Source organism: Odocoileus virginianus, chromosome 8, assembly GCF_023699985.2.
Source record: "Odocoileus virginianus isolate 20LAN1187 ecotype Illinois chromosome 8, Ovbor_1.2, whole genome shotgun sequence".
Lineage (NCBI taxonomy): Eukaryota > Metazoa > Chordata > Mammalia > Artiodactyla > Cervidae > Odocoileus > Odocoileus virginianus.
Window position 1 is genome coordinate 73155658 of NC_069681.1, and position 21173 is coordinate 73176830.

A 21173-nucleotide genomic window follows, 5' to 3' on the forward strand; every position below is an offset into this window, starting at 1 on the left:
AGTCCATGAGGTCACAAAGAGTCAGACATGACTGAGAGACTTTCACTTCACTTGTTACCCTGGCTTTACCACGTACTTGGCTTGTAGGACCCAAAGCAGGTTACCTGATATCCCTGTTTTAGTTTCCTCTTTGTAAAATGAGAGCAGTGGTATCTCATAGGGTTTCTGTGCATGAGGAGTGTTGGTCACTTCTTGGGGCATGGTGAACTCTGGGTACCTATTGGCTTCTCAGGAGATGCCAGTCATCACTGCGGCAGCCACAGTGCATAGACAGCCTGCCCATTTGAATTTATCTAGTGCCGGAGGACTTCTGTGGAAGGTCTCAGCACATTTTATATCCTGGGACCTTGTGTAGCACCTACCACAGGGCCTGGAGTGTGGCAGGTGTTGGGTAAATGAGCCCTGCCAGAGCTCCCTGGCCCTTTGGAAGTGCGTGAGTGTAAATATTTACTTAGAGGCAGCTCCTCACAGAGACTCGGCTCCAGCTCCAATCCCTCAGTGACCCAACTCCCAGGAGAGCGAGTTGTACGAACTCAGTAGTAATAGCTATTTACTGTACTATTTGCCCGGGCTGCCACAACAGAATGCTACAGACTGGGGGATTTCAACAACAGAACCTTATTTTCTTAGTGGTGGAGGGTGCCTGCACAGTTGGCTTCCTGTGAGACCTCTTCTTGGTTTGCAGACGGCCACCCTGTTGTGGCCTCTTCACGAGGTCACGTCTCTCTGCGTTCTAATCTCCTTTTCTATAAGGTCACCATTCTGATTGGATTAGGGCCCATCCTACTGACCTCATTTTACCTTATTTGCCTCTTTAAGGGTCTTATCTCCAAATAGAATCATTCTGGGGGGCCGGGCTTTAGGGCTTCAACACAAGAATTTGCATATACAAACTCGGTTAAGTCTGTAACACTTTTATTACTACTATAATAATCATACTTAACTTACTAGTAAAATCATTGCCCTCAAAGACTTAATATTTGACCAATCAGATGGATTTTCTTTAAAATAGAAGTGAATTGATTTTTTTGATGAAAGCATTGATGTTAGTCCACAGTTCAGAAGACAGAGGGTGTGTTGATGATGCCCTTTAGCTGATATATTTTGTTTATTCATGAATTCAGTTATTCATATATTCACCAGGTGTTTAATGAGTACCTTTCAAGTACCAGGCAGTGTGCTTGAAACTAGCAGTCCCATGATAATCAAAACACAGTGCCTGCCACTGTCCAGTTCACAGCCTAGTATGTACTTAAAATCTGTGTCTCTGGATGAAGGAGAATTACTGCCCCTGGGGGTAGGTCTTAGGAGGTGTTGGTATTAGACCACAGAGTGTTGGATTTGTATTTTAGAAATTAATTAATTAACTTCAAAAGTATTTAAATCCTGATTCTAACCACTACTTATGAATGTGACCTTGAGCAAATTATTTAATCTCCTTACACCACCATTTCCTCTTTGTAAAACAGGAGCAGTATAAATATTTCATAGGGTAATTCATGATGGAGTGAGATAGTGCATGTCACCTACTTAGTCCCATTCTTGGCACCTGGGAAAAGCTTAGTAAAATGGTTGCTGCTGTTTTCTTTTTAGTACAGGAACTCAACCTCACCTCAGAGGTGAGATTCAGGCGACACCTAAGAATAACCTACTTATATGTAGGTTTCTAATAATTTGAGAGAGCTTTTGCCAAGCTTTGGAGTTTGTTTATTATAATTTCCACCCTGCTGGTTTCCAGAGAGGATTTGAAATAGCTGCCCAGCTGAGAAGTGTGTTCCAGTTGTGAGGTAATGGAGAAAACACTGACCCAGAACTGAGATGAACTTAGTGCTAGGTCCACTCTTCCAGCCAGCTGACTGGTCCCCAGTGACCCCAAAGCCCCAGCTTTCCTGTATCAGATTCTTGGCCTTGTTTGTTAATTAGCAAATGGTTTTAGATATTGGCCTTAAATTTCAGAGAATTTGTATTTAATCTCTAGAGTTTCATAAGTTTGAAATTTTGTTCTAAAAGTAGAAATATATAATTTGAATTTAATCTTGTTCCTAAATAGAATAATCATCAATTTCCAAAGAATAATTGTTCATATAAATGACTTCATATATAATCCATTCATAGTCTGTCTTTTGTGAATTCATTTCAGAGCCCCTAATACATTAACATTACATTTACTTGATAGCTGTTTTGGTGACAGTATTCTTATAAAAGATACTGAAGTCCTAAGTTCTTAAGACCTTGACTTTCTCACAGGTCTGTCATGTCTTTGGAACATGTTTGCAGGACACGGTGTAAATCATGTCTAACTGATAAAGACAGAATATCAGGCTTCATGTGAAGTTTTTTCTTATTGTTGCTGTTTTATTTGTTTTTGCTTAGTGGAGGGGGAATGCTGATGGATTATTAGGGCCACTTGGGTTGCTAAATGGAGATAAAATATGGAGATCCAAGGTATTAAATAGAAGAATGTCCTTCTCGGGGATGACAAGGGTTAATAAGCCCTTAAAGTGTGTTCTACTTGGTTGTTTCTATCTGTATAAGCTCTTTATTATTTTATGAAACATTTATAAAATTTTTATCAACTTTACTTTGTAATGTAAATACCTGAGAAAATAGGTACTGTATCTCACAGAATTACAGATCTTAATTCTCATTTGGTATTCAGTGGTGATAGTGTTATTTTGTTGTATTTTCTAATGTTGCTGTTACAGTTGTCCCTTTGTATCCATGGATTCAACCAACTGCAAATAGGAAATTTTGGGGGGAAGAAATTTCCAGAGAGTTCCAAAAAGCAAAATTTGAATCTACCTGCTCCAGCAACTATTTGTATAGTGTTTACATTGTATTAGGTATTTTAAGTAATCCAAAGCTGATTTTAAGTATATGGGAGGATGTGCATAGGTTATATGCAGATATTGTACCATTCTACATAAGGAACTTGAGCACTGGCGGATTTGGGTACCCATGTGGGGTGGGGTATTGGGGTGTCCTGGAATCAGACCCCCTCTGATATTGAGGGACAACTATAGTTAGTTTTTCAAAGAATTACAAACTACAGATTTGTTTTAAGTGTATTGTTGTGTGATGTCAAAACATAGACAACTAGTGTAATGAGAGAAAATATTTGTAAATCATATACTGCTAAAGGATTAATGTCTACACTATATAAGGAAATACAACTCAATAACAACATCAAAAAACCCAGTTCAGAAATAGGCAGAGGACTTGAATAGACATTATGGAAAAGACTTGAATAGACATTTTCTCCAAAGAAGATACACCAATAAGCACATGAAAAGATGCTTAACACCATGAGTCATTCGGGAGTGCAAATCAAAGCCACAGCAGATACAGCATCATACCTATTAGGACGTGGCTATTATAAAAAAAGATTTAGAAGGTAAATAAACGTTGGTGAGGGTGTGGAGATATTGGAACTCTCAACACATTGCTGATGGGAATGTAAACGGTGAAACTACTGTCAAAACCAGTTTGGTGGTTCCTGGAAAAGTTAAACAGAGTCATCATATGATCTCTATGTTCCCCTCCTAGGTATTTACTCAAAGAACTGAAAGGAGGAATTTGAGTGCCTATACACCAGTGTTCATAGCAACATTATTCACAGTAGCCAAAATGTGGAAATAACCGGTGACTGTTAGCTGATGAATGAATAAGCAAGATGTGTATATATGGAATGGAACGTACTCAGCCATAAAAAGCAATGAAATTTTGAAATATGTTACACCATGGATAAACCTTAAAGACTAAGTTATGCTTAGTGAAATAAGCCACACAAAAGGACAAATACTGAATAATTCTACTTACGTGAGGCACCTAGAATAGGCAAATTCATAGAGACAGAAAGTAGATTAGAGGTTACCAGGGGCTCACAGGGAGAGAAAAGTGGGGAGTTATCATTTAACGGGTACAGAATTTCTGTTTAGGATGATAAAACGGTTCTAAAATGGATGGTGGGGATGGCTGCATAGCATTATGAGTGTGCTTATGCTACTGAATTGTACCCTTAAAAATGGTTAAAATGGTAATTTCTTAAAATTTTATTTATTTGAAAATTTTTTACAACATAATATTTTAACATTATATTTATTTTTAATTGAAGGATAATTGCTTTACACTATTATGTTGGTTTCTGCCATACATCAATGGGAATCAACCATAGGTATCCATATGTTCCCTCTCTCTTGAACCCACCTCCTACCCCATCCCACCCCACTAGGTTATCAGGGAGCACCAGGTCGAACTCCCTGTGTTATATAGCAGCTTTCATTAGCTATCTGTTTTACATATGGTAACGTATATATTTCAGTCCTGCTGTTTCAATTCACCCAGCCTCTCCTGCCCCTAGTGTGTCCATAAATCTGTTCTGTATGTCTGAGTCTCTATTCCTGCCCTGCAGATAGGTTCATCAGTAGCATAAAATGGTAATTTTTACATTATATGTATTTTACCATAATAAAAACATTAAAGAAGGAAGCCGGCTGAACAATAACAACAAAACTGACAGATTTACACAATTATATCTTTTCAGTATCTTTTGTCCACAGATTTCTATTCATTTGTATGGGCATCTCAAAATTGTATGGATATTTATTAGATTTTTAGGATTGAGTACCATTAGGTTTGTATTGCCTTTGAGTTACAAACAGTGTAGGGTTTTTCATGTTTTATGACAAAGATTTTTAATGACTCCCCTTTGTTTTGCAGCTACTTCGAGAACTTAAGCACCCAAATGTCATCTCTCTTCAAAAGGTGTTTCTGTCTCATGCAGACAGGAAAGTGTGGCTTCTGTTTGACTATGCCGAACATGACCTCTGGGTAAGGCGCACCATGGTGGATGTGGGGCCATGGTTTCAGTCGGGGATCAACAGGACTAACTGGAGACAATTTGAGGAGTTCATCGTAGTATTAGAGTTATTATTTTAAGATAAAAGGGATCTCAGAATACAGTTGAGAAAGTATGAAGGCTAGAGTGTTGCTTTGTATTTTTACTTTTGTTCTTATCAGTTTGACATGCTGCAGAGAACAAAAGAATCTGAAGAGTATAAACAGCTCTTCAATATTGTTTCCTAGCTGTGGATTTTGACAACACAAAAAAAAGTAACAGTAATAACTGTTTTGTTGTAAAATTTAAAAACAGCCTATTTCCTTTTATTCTGTAGCGAAGTGAAGTCGCTCAGTCCTGTCCGACTCTTTGCAACCCCATGGACTGTAGCCTGCCAGGCTCCTCCGTCCATGGGATTTTCTAGGCAAGAGTAGTTGCCATTTCCACAAGAAGGTGATAATACCTTGTGTAGGGACCTGAGTATGTTGTATTTATTTGGAGAACTAGATTGAGATTTGGGCTTCCCTTGTGGCTCAGCTGGTAAAGAATCTGCCTGCTATGCAGGAGACCTGGGTTTGATCCCTGGGTTGGGAAGATCCCCTGGAGAAGGGGAAGGCTACCCACTCCAGTATTCTGGCCTGGAAAATTCCATGGACTATATATATATATAGTCCTTGGGGTCTCAAAGAGTCTCACACAATTGAGCGACTTAAATTCACTCACTCAGATTGACATTTAGTGGGCCTATTTGTCATATGACATAGGGCAAATCTCTTGATGACTCTGAAGGGGTAGCTTCCCCCATCTGTAAAATATAATACTTTTACTGCTCTTTTTTACTAGTAAATAATATCCAGTATTGTGTCAAGTTAATTGATTAACTACTTCACTATTGTGAAATATATTTTTCTGCTGTTTAATATGTAATAAGTTCTTTAAATATTTTGCTATATTTTGCATTCTGTCTATACTTAACTGAATTAGCATGGCTGTGCGTTTATTGAACTAAATAAAAAGAGAAAACATATGCAAGGGATTACAGTATCCTGGCTCAATTTCAGAATCTTCAAAATAATTTATCTTTTCATTCAGCTGTAGTTCATAAATGGAAGTACAAAATTTTGAAATAAAGCTAGCACAAATCCCGGTAAAACTGTAAAAGGAAATTCACCTTCTGAAAATAGTGAAAGTTTCAAACTCTTTTGCTAATTTCCAGATGAATCCTCATTTTCGTCATTTTAACTTTAACAGACTCCAGAAATTGAAACTTACTTTGGTTTCATATGCTTTCAGATTTATTTTTTTAAAAAAGTTTTTTTGTATTGTTTGTAGGTTGCTATTTTACATGACTAAATGTGATTTGATTCAATTTATTTTTATATAAGTTACCTGGAAAGAACTATTTTCAAACAGAAAATAGACACATGAAATTCTCCCTCTTTTATGAGACTATTGCCCAAGGTTCATGATAGTTTTTGTTGGCTTCTGTTATTGTAAAAGAAATCAAATCAAATTCAGATTCTGTTAATGAAAGTTCATTAAATTGGAGTGGCCAGTATTGAACACTCATCAAATTCAAATGTAATATAAAATCAAATTATATAATCCAAGTTTATGAGAAAATTTCCAGGCTAGTTGATAAGCATGATATGTAATAAGACATAGTTGAGCATAGGAGATAGTATTGTATTCAACATGGTTTCTAGCAAAGCTGGTATGTAATATTTAATTTTATGTGTAGGTATAATAATTATCCATTCATAAAATAAGCTGCATGTAATGTCTGTATATGGAGAAGGAAATGGCAACCCACTCGAGTATTCTTACCTGGGAATCCCAGGGTCAGAGGAACCTGGTGGGCTGCCATCTGTGGGGTCACACAGAGTCGGACACGACTGAAGTGACTTAGCAGCGCAGCAGAATGGGTGCATAGAGTCACCATTGGCTTTATCAACTCATTTAAGCCAAATAAGCACTTCTAATGCTCATTTTAATAAAAACCAAATGATGATTCAGTTTACTAAAACTATTTATCCATTTTATTTTCTTATTTTAATTGGAATATTGAAATGAATTAGCTGGGGTAAGGCAGCAAAGGGCAAAAAGAATAAAAAGTCATTTTAAAAAATTACTTAGGTGTTGGTGAAATCTTATGGTATACGTATTGCATATTTGTTATATAGCCCAGGAATGAAAATGAAGGTAAGAGATTTCCCCACTGTGGTTTTTGTAGCTATAAAATATTGGTAAAAAAGTAATTTGTAAATACCCTAATGAAAATACTACCTAAAGAAATGTATATAGCATCAATTGATTATCTTACCTCCCACGCATATTAATTCCTTTCATTCTTACTCTGGCAAGTTTCAATTTTCTTTTTTAATGTATCTTAATTTTTTTTTTTAAGCTCTGAGAGCTACTGGTTCTTCTTAAGGTGATGTGACTTGATTGTCATTTCTTTGAATAGGTGACAAAACAATCTAGATTATTAAGACTTACTATAGCTCTGTTTTGTTTGCCTGTTCTTAAGTACTTCGAAAAAATGAGAAGAAAATTAAAATAATATCATGCTGCTACTAAAGGATAGATTAATCATACTAAATTGATTAATCATACTACATACTACATTAATCATACTACATACTACTAAAGACACTAACTGATACCCTTTACCTTCCCAAATATAGGCCTTTGCTCTATATTTTTTCTTTGGAAAATAAAACTCCTTCACTCATTAGTCATTAGTTACTTCTTACCCATCTTCTACTTCTATATATGGCTTAAGAAAAGAGAAATGGAAAGGTTAAGCTATACTATTAAATATCTCACTCCTGTTTTAATTATTTTTACTAAGTTCAAGAATACACCTAATATGCAGTCAGATACTGGCCAGGAGTCTGCTCTTGTGCATGTTAGATGCAGGCCTGTGCCCAGTGGTACACACAGCAGAGTTGGCTGCAGCCCGATTTCTAGATTTTCTTGCAGTTTGAGAGTGCTTTCATTACAATGGAGAAATTTGTCGAGAGTTTGAAACATTGGATCTTGTTTCTGTTGAGGTACATTTATTTGTAAAATGATTTTTCTGTTTATAAAGTAGCATTATGTTTACTGGATGTCCACTAACATTATACCTAGAAAGCTCTGCTGGATGTTTCAAGGCCGTTTTTTCCCCCCTTGTCTGAAGCATTGATATTTCTAAATATTATATATGACCAGAGATATGAGCTGGTCATTTACATATTATTCCTTTGTGCGTCTGTGTACTTAATTGAAATATTTTTCCATTTGCTTTCTTTATAACCCAGTTGTGGTAAATGGGTACCACACCTATGCTATGTCAGCCAGCCAAAACTCTATTCTTTTTTTTCTTTCTTTCATTTAATACACATTTTATTCACTGCAGAATAGCAGATATTTGTTTCTTGAAAATTTTCACTAGATAAACAGGTCAAGTAACTCTGAAAGTAATTTTTAATTATACTTTAAAAATAAAATCACATTACTTTCTACTTCTTTGTTGTCATTTATTTTCTGAGGCCCTATCCCATGCCCAGGAAATGACATTTTAGCTGTAGTTATTTAAGGTTATTTATGCTATCCAGCATAATGTGAAATGATATTTTCAGTATCTTTGGAAATCCCTGAGTGTTTCCTTTTCAGTTAGGAAAATATTATTTATCAAACTATCTTTCCTCCTTTTCTTTTTTAAGCTTCTGGTGATATTTTTCTTTCTTTCAGCATATAATCAAGTTTCACAGAGCTTCTAAAGCAAACAAGAAGCCAGTTCAGTTACCTCGGGGGATGGTGAAGTCACTATTGTATCAGATTCTAGATGGGATCCACTACCTGCATGCTAACTGGGTGTTGCACAGGGATTTGGTAAGTTGAAACATAGTTAGGTGTAAGCTGGAAAGATGCAATTAAGGGTTGGGCGATGTCTCTAGGTGTTAGCGCTGTGCAGGCCTGCAGACCTTACGGGGGAAGCACGAATGCTACGGTCTCAAAACAAGCCAGCCTTGTGCTTTTGTGTGATGTCTCCTGCTTCGGGACACATAGTAGCTGATGCTTAAGAGGTGAAAGAGGCCACACTGGTTCTGCTAAGCTTTTAAGTCTGTAAATAAAGCATTGGCTTACTTTACATTGATTATTAGATGCCAGATAAACTCTGGAAGTTGGTGTATTTATGAATAACTTGAAAATACAACCTTTGGAGCCTACTGCATATGAAGTTGAATATTAGAAGAGGAGTGTTCAACTGCTCATTTTTTGAACTCCACTATATTAGTAGCAGTCTCTCAGCCAATAGCCTTTATTAATCATGATTGAATACATTATTAAGAAGCCTTGCCATGTTAAGGTACACTAAATTCTTAAGAATTCAGAAACTTCAGAAATTGACTTTATTTTTATTTTACATGGCAGAATAGTGTATGCCCTTAAAAAAAATGTATAGCATTAAATTGTTGATTACATTGTGCTTGTTCATGAAAGCTTTATTTATTTAAATCATTTAAATTTCAAATTCCTGTTTACCCCTTTCATATTGCATAATTACATTGTGCTTTTGTTGTTCTTTTCTTTGTAAATGTAGTGACTCTAGTGAGGTTTGTAGCAGTGCCTTCATTTCAAGCAGTTATAGACAGTGCTGGAAGCTGTGGCGTGGTCTCTGATCACATGTGTACATAGGAAACTTCTCCATCCTGATGAGGTGGAGCCACTCTGCCCTCATTGCGTGCTCTTTGCCAGGTGCTGTGTTTAATGCATTCGTCTCGCCTTCAGTCAGGTGTTTTAGTTTCTGGTTCTTTCATCTGTCTTCAGCAAATCTCCTTGAAATACGTTTGGTGGCAGTTATTTTATCTCTAGCCTAGAAAAAGCACTTACAGTAGGACCAAGTAACACATCAGAAATTTGGTTGAAATAACTTTTTCTCTTATGCAAACTTTATTTTTAATAGAATTAGGATATTTATAAGCAGTGAATTTATAGAACATAAATATGAAAAATCCTTTGTCTCTTTATGAAAATGAAAATAAATTTCAGCTTTTAGAAGAGTCAGCTTAGGGAAAAACTGTTACTACTTTTGAGCTCCTGACATTTTTTTTTTTAATAGAATCTGGTTAAAGGGCATTTTTCTCCCTTAGAGTTAAATATGCTAAGATAATGTTATATTTTTAATTTAAATGTTTTCTCATCACTAAAATATGTATGTTCATTAGATAAACACAAACTGATTTTTAAACCAGTATTTAATTTTTATATTAATATGTAATATACCTCCTCTGTTCATGGGATTTTCCAGGCAAGAACACTGGAGTGGGTTGCCATTCCCTTCTCCAGGGCATCTTCCCAATCCAGGGATCAAACCTGGGTCTCCTGCTTTGGCAGGTAGATTCTTTACCATCTGAGCCACCAAGGAAGCCCCTGAACTGCCCCTGAACTATAAAATAATGAAAGTAATGAAAATAATTTTGAAGTCTTATTTTTTTGGGGAGAGTTCTTTCTCTTGACACAGCCTGAACAGTTGTCTTTGGCATAGAGACAGTGTCAAGCAGGTCATTTCAGAAGTCTGTGTTGGTGGTGCCCCGGGAGACAGGGGGCGTGGAGCAGTGCATCCAGGTGCAGGTGACAAAGGAATGCACTGTCTGCAGCTGATTTAAAAATAATAAACAAACTAAAAGTAGTTACACTTTATTATGACCAGATACTGGCAATTCTGAACAGTATCAGGGGTAAAATACTCCTATTCACTGAAGCCAAATCCCTCTTGGTACTGTGCCCCTCTTGCTAGGCCACTGCCATCTGTTTAGAAGTGTGTTCATCCACAGTCTTTTCTAAACTGTAATCAGTTATTTGTCTGCTGCTGCCTCCTTTGACTTTCCCGTCTGAAGCATGGTTTCCTGTAATGTCTGTGCTTGGCTTCTTAGTGTTCTTTCCAAACGCCTGACCCTTCTGTGCATTGCAGGCCCACTGAACCATTCTCTCATTGAAGTGATAACCTCTGCCCCTAGGCTGGATCTTACAGGTTCAGGTCCCTGCCTCTTCGGTTCTTGAAGGAAAGATTCATAATCATAGTTTTTATTAAAATTGTGCCTACCTTCCTGCCAACTGAAAATCAAATTTTGGAGTTTGATAGTATATAATTTTTCAACTTTAGCTACATAAGATATTCATATATGTAGTATTAAAGTATTTACTCTGAAGAATATTCTTTAGAAGCTTTATGACATGACCTTTTTTTTAATCTTCCCTCAAGCAGTTATTATTATTTGCAGCATAATTACTAGTTAATTATGTTCATTGCTCCTTTTCAGTCAGGTTTAGATGAAATGAGGGGATACCAACCTTAGCAGATCTACATAGATTTCTAATGTTAAGAATTGGACCAGTTGGTTAACGTGCTGACTTGCCACATGAAGCTTCATATTAAGGTAGAAAGTTAACATAGACCCCCTAAAAACACCATTTGAAAATAGTCCAGAGTGTTACTGAAACTTCTGGTTAATAAAATTGGCTTTATTGTTAATAGAAATACTGATTTGAGATGATAGAGTTATGGAGTTCTTTGATATGTATAGTTAACTTTACCACTTAATAAATAAAGGTTAATTTTGTCACTGCTGATCGTTATATAGTAGCAAATCAGTAACTGAGGTCTGTCATCCTCCACAGGAAATAGAGACTTAGTAATTCTGGAACTCTTGTTGGGCTGAATGTAGTAATAAATACACATGTGCAGATGTTCTAAGAAATGGGCTGGAAAGGAAATCTATGCAGTATTTGTGACATAATTTATGAATTCAAAGTAAACTGGAGAAAGAAATAAAAACAGTGGTGTGTGTAAGGTAACTTTACTCTTTTTGGGACTACGCCCTTCCGCGCTCTTCTTATATTCTCCTCTCCTTGGAAATGAAAGTTGTTTGACTAGCAGTCTCTAGTCCTGATTCTGGCATTACTACCTGTATTAATCATTGTTCTCCAGAGAGAAACAGGTCTGTGTAGAGAGAGTGGGTTTGTGTGGAGAGAGTGAGGTTTCTCCTAAGCACTTCCTTCAGGCAGTTGTGGAGGCAGGGTCAGTCCAGAAGCTGCAGGTCAGGCTGGCAGGTTTGGCAGACCCAAGGCAAGAGTTGCAGTTGAGTCCAGAGTCAGTCCCCTGGCAGAATTCCTTCTTGTTTTGGGGTGAAGCCCACCCACATTATGGAGGGTGATCCTACTTAAGTCAGAGTCCATAAATTTAAATGTCAATCTCATCCAAAAACACCTTGATAGAAACATCCAGAATACTCTTTGACCAGATGTGTAGGCACTATGGTCCAGCCAAGGTGACACCCAAAATAGCCATCCTATTCAAACGCATCAACTGAGACACATGCAACTTGGGAAAAGGTATTTCAGGGTTGTGTTGTCTATATTCTCCCCCGCCCCAGCCCCCCAATTATCTGCTTACATAAAATAAGAGTGTTTTGTTGCATTAAGGAATAGTAAGGTTTTTTGGGTTTCTTTTGCCGTGTGTACCATAAAGAGAAACTAAGTGTGAAATATTAGGAAAGTTTCAAGTAAAGATATGTTTTAGTGACTCAAAATAAGGACAAGTTTGAAGTCCGTTAGCCTGATTGGTTGGTGGTTTTTTTCTGAGCCCAGTCTAGTAAAAAGCTTGAAGCACCAGAGTCATATTCGATCATTTTTGTGTAGAAGCCAGGCTTGATCCAGCAGTGGTGACTGAACTCCCCTTTGAGAGGTAGTCCTCTGGGATTGAGTTAGAGCACATGGGCAAGGGTGTGACCATCAGTGACGCCATTGTGACCTATTTGAGGATGTTCAGCCAGTTCACTATCTAGGCTTTATCAATGGAGATGATTTTTTTTTTTAATAAATCTTTCTAAATTTTGTCATTGTTTTCTTGTGCAGTTGTGAAATTTCAAACTCAGTAATTTTTCTCTTCCTAGGGAAAATTCTGTGATAGATTAAGAATTTGAAAAACACTTCTCACCAGTATGCATGCTGCCGAATTGAAGATTAAAAACACCACTATGGTCTGGCTCCAGTCTCCTGTTTTTCTTTTATCTCATTCTTTATATTTATTTTCCAGTCAACCCAGAGGTCCTGCCTGTCTGAATGCCCTCCTCCCTTCATCTCCAGGGTTTGAAATTCTATTCATCATTTAAAGCTCTGCTCCTGCTACCTCATCAGAAAAGCCCCCAGCACCCACCACCCCAGTCACACTAGCTGAGAGTGAGAATGTTTACTTCTAAACCGTGTAGCATTATTTTTAACTACCCCTGGGGTGCTTACTAGTTGGGTAATTGTACTCCTCTGTCTGATGGTAAGTTCCTGAGGGCAAAACCTGGGATTTCTTATGTCTGTGTAGACTTCCCAGTGCCTGTGGAATACACAGTAATGTATACAGCATTGCTTACACGGGGTGAATGAACGAACTAGCCCGTCTGTAACAGAAGCAAAGTGGTCTCCAAGGTTATTCCCCATAGCTTATCTCTGATGTTACCTGACACTTCTCCGTATCTAGGGATGCACACAGACTCTGCTGCACTTCTTCCCTTCACTCCCTCTTATCTCTGCTATGATTTAGTGCAGTGAAACAGTGCAGAAAAAATTCTTTTCTATTCATAACCACATTTTAAGTCCTTTCAGCAGCCTTCTTCTTTCCACTGAAAAGAACTCAGCTCTTATCAGTCAGTTCAGAGACCATTCAGCTAATGACAGTGATCTGTTGATCTCATCCATCGCTCCCTTCCTCTTCTCCAGATTTTTGTTCCGCCCAGGGAGACCTATTTCTTGGCCCTTTGTCTGTTTGTTCCAACGTTCACTTTATGTCATTTATTTTTTCCAATTTTTTCCCTTTAATCTTAAGGGTGGAATGTTTTCATCATTGTTGATTTACATCCCTCACTTTTTTCTTTCCAGGACTTCTGGAAGTCCCTTCTGTGTGAATTATTTAATCGTTAATGGGATGGGGGTGGGCATGCCTCCCTTCTGTACGTTCCAACTATTCTGAACTTGCATCGCTGATGTTTCACTTTAATCCTACATTTAGCAGCCAGGTCATTTCTAATCACAATGTCAGTATTATAATTTCTAGCTGATAGTTCTTTTAAAATTTTCTAGTGAATTCATTGTTGGCTGAATTTTGTGCTTTTTGTTGAAAATATTCATTCAGGTATATCAGACTTAACATAAAAATGATTTACAGTAAAATCAGACTTGTATTTAAGTAAATATTAAAGACTTGTGCTTTTGACTTGTTTCCTAAGGCATTTAATAGAGAGTAAAGAAGTAGTTATTATGACTTACCTATTTGCCATTAACTTTCATTAAGTGTATATCAGTTCTCATATGGTCATTAATGTGTTCCACTTTTTAAAAAATCTAGTATCCCCCCAAATTTCATTTTAATTACTACTTTAAAGATTTTTTCATAGTGGTAATTAACTTGGAGCTCCCAGGCACATAGGCTATATTTTCATCCTCTTGCACCAAATGGATAATGTAAGATATACTATAACTTTCATAATTCTTTTCCTTTTTTCCTTTTAAGCTGAATTACAAGGCTGTATATGAAATTTGGAGTGTTTTGGAGTATCACAGTTATCTGAAGTTGATCACTTCTGCCCTAAAACAATTCAGAATATTTTCTTTTGGAGGGGAGGGGGATGGGTATAGCTCAGTGACAGAGCATTCACTGCAAAATAGGTTCTTTGTTTTTTGCGCAGTTTTTTGACATAGTAAAATTTCCTAGAAAATAAATGTCTGCAGAGATTTCCTTTGGAAGTATCCCAGGGGGATGTCTTGTTGTGTGTAGTATGTGAGGTGAAATAGCCCAGTGGGCCATTGCATAAACATGTTTATAAAATGCTCGAGCTGTTTCAGAGCTTTAATCTGGCTTATTAAAAAAAATCTGATAGTGCTGCTACCTTGCAGTTTATTTTAATTATATTGGATAACTTGAAATGACTTGATGGTGGGGGGAGAGGTTTAACTGTGTTTGGTGAAGGATGAGTTGGTTTCCTAGCAACTGTTCAATACGATCCGAATCTCGGAGTGAGCCATTGACTCAGACTCAGTATCATAGGGCCTACTTTATGAAGGCACCTAATTACTCATTATAACATGATGAATTATTGGGGTGTTTTTGATCTGATTCTTATTTGAGTAAAAGATCACCTGGTTTGTTAGATTTGCTTACTAATACTAAAGTTTGCAAACAGTAATATAATTAGTTGGTTTGCTTGGGATTTTTAGATTCATTTTCTTATTGACTGCTGAGCTCTGTACAAGGAAGTGGAAAACTCAGAAGAGAAGAGATTAAATGACCTGATTCTGGTTATTTAGCTAATTATTTTCAAAGCTGGATCACTGAATTTAAGGATTTTCCCCTGTAGGTCAGTGATTTTTAAATTGCAGGTTGTAAGCTGTGAGTTGGGAAATCACACAACACAACCAGCCTTTTTAAATTTTTTTAATGGAATAGAGTAGGACAGAGCAAATATCAGAGTACATCATATGTCTTGAGGGAGGTTGTTGATTCATGAAACGTTTGTTTTAGTTGTATGTGTGTGTGTGTGTGTGTGTGTGTGTAATTATGGCCATAATAAGTGATTTTCTTCCTGTGGGTTGTGTTCAAGAAGGTTTGAAAGCCTCTGGTCTTAGACTGTTGCCGAAAAGGTACTTGATATGTTTAGGAAAAGAGAAGATCAAGTCTGTAGAAGATACTTTGTTCTAATTATAAGTACTTTAATATTTTATGCAAATTTCTTGACATTGATAATAAAATCATGTTGAATAGCTATAGCCCTGTAGGGAATATGTTTTTCTAAGTAGAGTTTATTTATAGGTGGGAGAATTTCAGGCAAGTTTCACCTTCCTCCTTTAATACCTTTCTGAATTTTCTAATAGTTTGCAGTTAACATGTTATAATCATATAGAAGGAAACAGAAGAAAATACCTATTCAGTCTTTTGTTAAAGTTCACACATAATATTCGGTGTTGTTTAGTGTATTTGTTTTATGTCAGTAGAGGATGGTTGCTATTAAGGGAAAAAAAGCCATGCACACACTTTTTTGTCTGCCTAAAAGGAGGGGCCAGTACATTCTTTAGGGGACAGGGGAAGCAGAAAGGACCTTGACACTGTCCAAATGCTGAAAGAAGCAAAGAAACAAATTGATTGGCCAGCTGGGAAGAAAGGAGACTGTGTTCAAGGCCTCTGTTCTCACTGCTATTGTTGCTCCTTTTCTGTGCTTAGCTTCCTAGAAATGAGTGTTGGAAATATATTAAGCATGTTTCTTTAAAACAGAGATTTTTTTTGAAGAAAAATGCTTTGTGATTGTCAGGATCAATCACTGCTTATTACTTTGAGATTTGCTTCATTTACTGGGAATAAATGGACTCTCCAAGGATTTACTCTAATTTTCTTCTTTGTCTGATTATATAACTAGGAAAACATACAAAATTGTATCCATAAAATTTAGGCTTGAAGATGAAACATAGGTTTTATTGATAAGAATGAGTTAAGGCAAACTAAAATGAGGTTTGCATTACTTTTGGTTAACATAACGAATATTGTGTTTATTCTGTAGTATGTTGACTTAAATGACAGTTGGACAGTTTTCTTTCTTGGAAGTATTTGATTGTAAACAGTCCCTTTAGTTTCTTAATATATACCACATTTGTGTAATTTAGATATTGAGCATGCATAATAAACTGTGTCCTATTGTTTGTAAATAATGAAAAAGTGGCCCACTTTGTTTTACTAAATAGTGCAGCTCCAGACATTGTACCTGCTTATGTGGGCAGATTAGAAGTTGATTATAAAAACACTGTGTTGCTTAGTTTGCATGTGTCTTCTCATCTACCTTCAGATTCTGGATGAATCTTTTCAGACACTTGATCAGCACGATGCTAGAATCTTTTTTAAGTCCCATTTTTCATCAAACAAGACAGATATTCTAAATAATTTAATTGAGCTTTAAAAAAAAATAAAGTGAAGGTGATATTTTTGAGTAATCCTGAAAATTGGCTAGAAATAGAAGATTACCTGAGTTTTAAGTCACATATATCTTTTCTCTCTCTTTTTTTAAACATAAAATGGAGCCAGACCCATATTTTTGTCTCTTTGATAGAGAGTGAAATATCAGGTTGTTTGGTGCATAATAAATGTTCAGTCAGTGCATTTTAGTTCCAGTCCATCATTAGGTTGCCTTAGGACTGAACAAGTACCTTAGGTGTGCGAACTTTATCTATTTCACTTACTGGTATATCTTTAGCACCCAGGGTAGCACATACTAGCTGCATGATAAATATTTATTGATTGAATAACTGGATTCTTATCAGTGCTATCTTCAGAACATATTTCAGATTGAAGTACAGTAAGACTTTCCTGTAACTCTGATTTGAAGTAACACAACTGGCCATTGGTCCCAGTCATCTGACCAGCATCTTTTCTCAAAGAAGAGTCAACTGTAGTGCTTGTTTTCAGGGAGAAGACGCTGTGGGAAGAGTTAGCCAGGAGGGAAGGGCAGATGAGCAGGGATGATGCAGTCCCCCTAGCTAAGTCTCCCTGGGTCTGCCCAGTGGACAGGTGCAAACTTAACAGGAAGCTTTCAGACCCCCTTGCTTTTAGGATGTGGGTTTGGACTTCCCAAGTGAACTTCCAGGTCTGCTCATAGATTTCACTCATTCCTGTTCATTGATCCTACAGTAGCCTGACCTCCCACTGCACAGTTGAGTTTTTTGCAGTCCATTTCCTGTCTCTTGACTTTGCTTCTTATCGTTTCTATCGCTGCTATTCTAATCCAGGGTACTTGGATTACTGAAAAAACAAGCACGTGATCGTCCCTCCTTGCAGTCTTTCGTTTCTGTGGTCCAGTATCTACGTAGCAATCAGAATGACCTCTAGAAAGCAAAGCACACCATGTCATTCCCCTTCCTGCAGTTCCTCAACAGCCTTCTAACTTGTGAGACAGGTAACTCAGAATCTATCCTAAACACAAACCTAATAAATACAGTCGGTCAGTGTCACGTATAAACATTTTTGCTTATATCTTAGATAAAATATTAGCAGATAGAATCCAGAGGAACATTAAAAGATTACTATATTTCAAGTAAAATGAAGTTCATTTCAAAAATGTGAAGATGATTCAGTATTTGGAAACCTGTTGACAGAATTCATATTAATAATGCTAGGAGAATAACGGTATGGTTATCTCAGTAGTTATAAATGTAAAACTTTTGCAAAATTCAGTGTTCGACAAAATTTTAATATTCATTTCTGATTGAAGTTCTTTATAAAAATGAGGAAGGAAGGAAACCTGTAAGTGTGTAAGCAAGTCAGCAACTGTTATCCTTCTGACTTCTCTGGTACCACTGTTACCTGACAATGTCCTAGAGCTTTTCTGGTCTAAAAGTAGCCTAAGGAGCTATGGTAGGGGAGGCTAAATAAAGTAGGATCAATACAGTAGTGCTGTGCATTTATTTATTATTTGTTCACTGTTAAGTGAATACAGTAATCAAAAGGGCTTTTCTAAGGTATTTATATACATATAATAATGTAGATTTAGAGAGATCTGGAATTATGTCCACCAAAATGTTTGTAATGACCTAACTCTGTGAGGTGAAGTTTCAGGTAAATTTTACTTTTGTTGTACTTTTCTATATTTTAATCTCCTACAGGAATCTGTATTTTTATTGCTTTAATTCTTAAGAAGCTATTACTAATAATAAACAGTTTTTTGATTTGTAAAAGGCATAAGTGATTGAAATCTAGATAAATGATTAAAAACAAATTAGGGGCATCTCCTAGGATGATAGAGAAAAATCATCTTGGTGGTATTATCCAGTCATACATGGGTACCCTGCCCCCAGGAGTTTCTACTTAAATCACTTCAGTTGTGAGTCACTGTTAACAGATTATAGTGTTAGCCATCATTATATTTTGGACTTTTAATATTTCAAGCATTGTATTCTTTTATGTACATTAGCAAAATTTATCTTTGCAACACTAACTTGTCATTATTTTTGTCCATATTTTATAAATGAGAAAATGGAGGTGAAGGTCATGAAACTAATAGTTGATGGGATCCTTGATTTTTTTTTTTTTTTTTTTTTAGCCTATTCTTAAGCATTTAATCATACTTCCTCATCTTCAGAAGTCTGTTGTATTCCTCAAATGTTTAGGAGAAGAAAAAAAGTTGAGAACTCTGGATCTAGAGTCTGTGTCTGTTCAAATATAGAAAAAAAATCAGAGTATCAGATAAAATATATTTTATTTCAAGGGGCTTCCCTGGTGGTCCAGAGATTAAGACCCTGCCTTCCAGCACAGGGGATACAGGTTTGATCCCTGATCAGGGAACTAAGATCCCGCATGCCACGGGGTGTGGCAAAAAAAGTATGTTTTATTTCAAAAGATTGAAACACATTTTATAATAGCAGGATGCTTGAAATAATGAATGTACACCAAAAAACTTATGGTTTGTTCAATTTGGCAATTGTATAGAAGGAATTAGGAATATATAATTATGTACCTTGGTATACTTTAAATCAGATTGTGACAAATTGTTTAAATAAAGAATAAGCAAAAACTATAGAATGAAGCAATGTGATACAGTAGAATTGCTTGGCATTTATGGACATATAAAAGAATATATTTTAAAATATGCATTACCTAGGAATCCCTGGTGATCCAATTCTTAGAACTTTGCACTTCCACTGCCTAGGGCCCAGATTCAACATCTGGTTGGGGAACTAAGATCCCGCAATGTGCACAGCACAGCCTAGAAATAAAAAAATATATATAAATAAACATTCAATAAAAATGTATGTCTAGAAAAATTCAGTGTGAGTGTAAGATAAAGATATACATAATAAGTATTCATAAAGATACAGATTCTGCATTAATCTCTCAGAACACAAAACTAGAAGTAAAAGCAGAATTGTATTTTCTTAACAGGTAGACATCATCAATTGAAAAGTGTCATTTGAAGTACAGATCAGTGTGTATTATGGCACACAGTAATTAACAGCCAAGCTGAAAGTTGTCAGGTGTCCAGAAAGTGCACCACCAGCTTGTGTTTACAGTGTGTAAGTTCCAAACAGATCTTGGCCAGCAGCACTTGACAGGTTACTTGTGCATCGCTGTCTTCTTTTCATAGATCCGTTAAAAATCAGCTTTTCTTACTGACTCAGAGTCTCCATTTTGCCTTGATAAGGTCAGTGAACATATGAAGACCCTGGCTTCATCCCTAGAATAAAAAGTTTTTGCAGTTAACTTGACAGAGATGCCAGCGTTGTGCAGTTCTGTATCTGTGTGAGATACCTCTAATTGATAGTGGCAGTTTCCTGACTAGCCCAGGTCCTGTCTTTCTCACGATGCAGTTCCCGGCAGCCCTTAGTTTTCTTCCAGAGTTGGGCCCTTAAATGAAACCAGTTTACCATCTCTGCTGTTTGCCAGAGTCGTCAGTGTGATGTTGCCCAGTGTGACAGAGTCTGGAGAGCAGAAAGTCTCACCAGGAATGGTTATCTCTGTAACACAGACATTTTTTTTTAGGAAATGGCAGTGGGGACTTTTTTGGAGCACAACAACATAAACAAGAAGAAAAGCCGTGAGACTGTAAAACGGGCACACTCTTTTAATTTCAGTTGGCCAAAAAGTTTAAGTTTTTTCATACCAACCTAATACAAAATTAGTTTTTTTTCTGGGAGAAAGGAAACAAGAGAAAGGCTTGTTTCAAGGCATAGTTTCAAATAATCAAATAAGTAGACTTCGAAAAGTATTTCATCCATCTGTTTCATTGTTCAGCAGGCAATACAAGTATCCTGTAGTCACTTCTGTAAGATAACTATTCTTGAAGATGTTGTCATGATACTATAATACTTTTAAGTCACACTGGACCTTTGCTGTATGTAGCAGCAAATAGTTTAATGGGGAATGTGCCTCATCAAAATGTCATCAGCAAAGTTCTGTATATTCTTTTAAGATGATTATGTTTGATTGCAATTTACTAAAGTCATGATTGTTATTGTGTTTTATCATCAGCGACTTGAATGGTTTGGCCCTAGGGCTACCAGATTCTCCCACTGATAGACAAAGATGAAAGAAATTAGGCATTTGGAGGAAATAATATTGTCTCGGTGTGGCATTAAATACTAAAACAAAAATCAAGTCTTTTGAAGTCTTCCTTAATACTGATCAAAAATACAAGAGTATTCATATCTCTGTGGCTTTTCTGCCATTTTCTCTTGAACTTTCCATTAGGTTACATTCTCAAAAGAAATGTAGTGTGGAATTTGTCTCCTAAATCAGACTGTCACTCTCTGGGGCCTGTGGAAT

General features: G+C 36.6%; 1 protein-coding gene across 6 annotated transcripts in view; it reads left to right on the top strand.

The window, feature by feature from the left end:
* Positions 1–21173, top strand: part of CDK8 (cyclin dependent kinase 8) — a 71956-nt gene that overhangs the window by 27931 nt on the left and 22852 nt on the right. For 3 of the 6 annotated variants that reach the window (XM_020903005.2, XM_020903006.2, XM_070471702.1), the window contains exons 3-4: positions 4720–4830; positions 8576–8716. In XM_020903005.2, the coding sequence (XP_020758664.1) occupies positions 4720–4830; positions 8576–8716 (252 nt within the window). Of the gene's footprint in view, positions 1–29; positions 100–4719; positions 4831–8575; positions 8717–17677; positions 17812–21173 lie in introns of those variants that run through there. The other 3 variants (XM_020903009.2, XM_070471703.1, XM_020903011.2) reach the window with 3 other exon arrangements.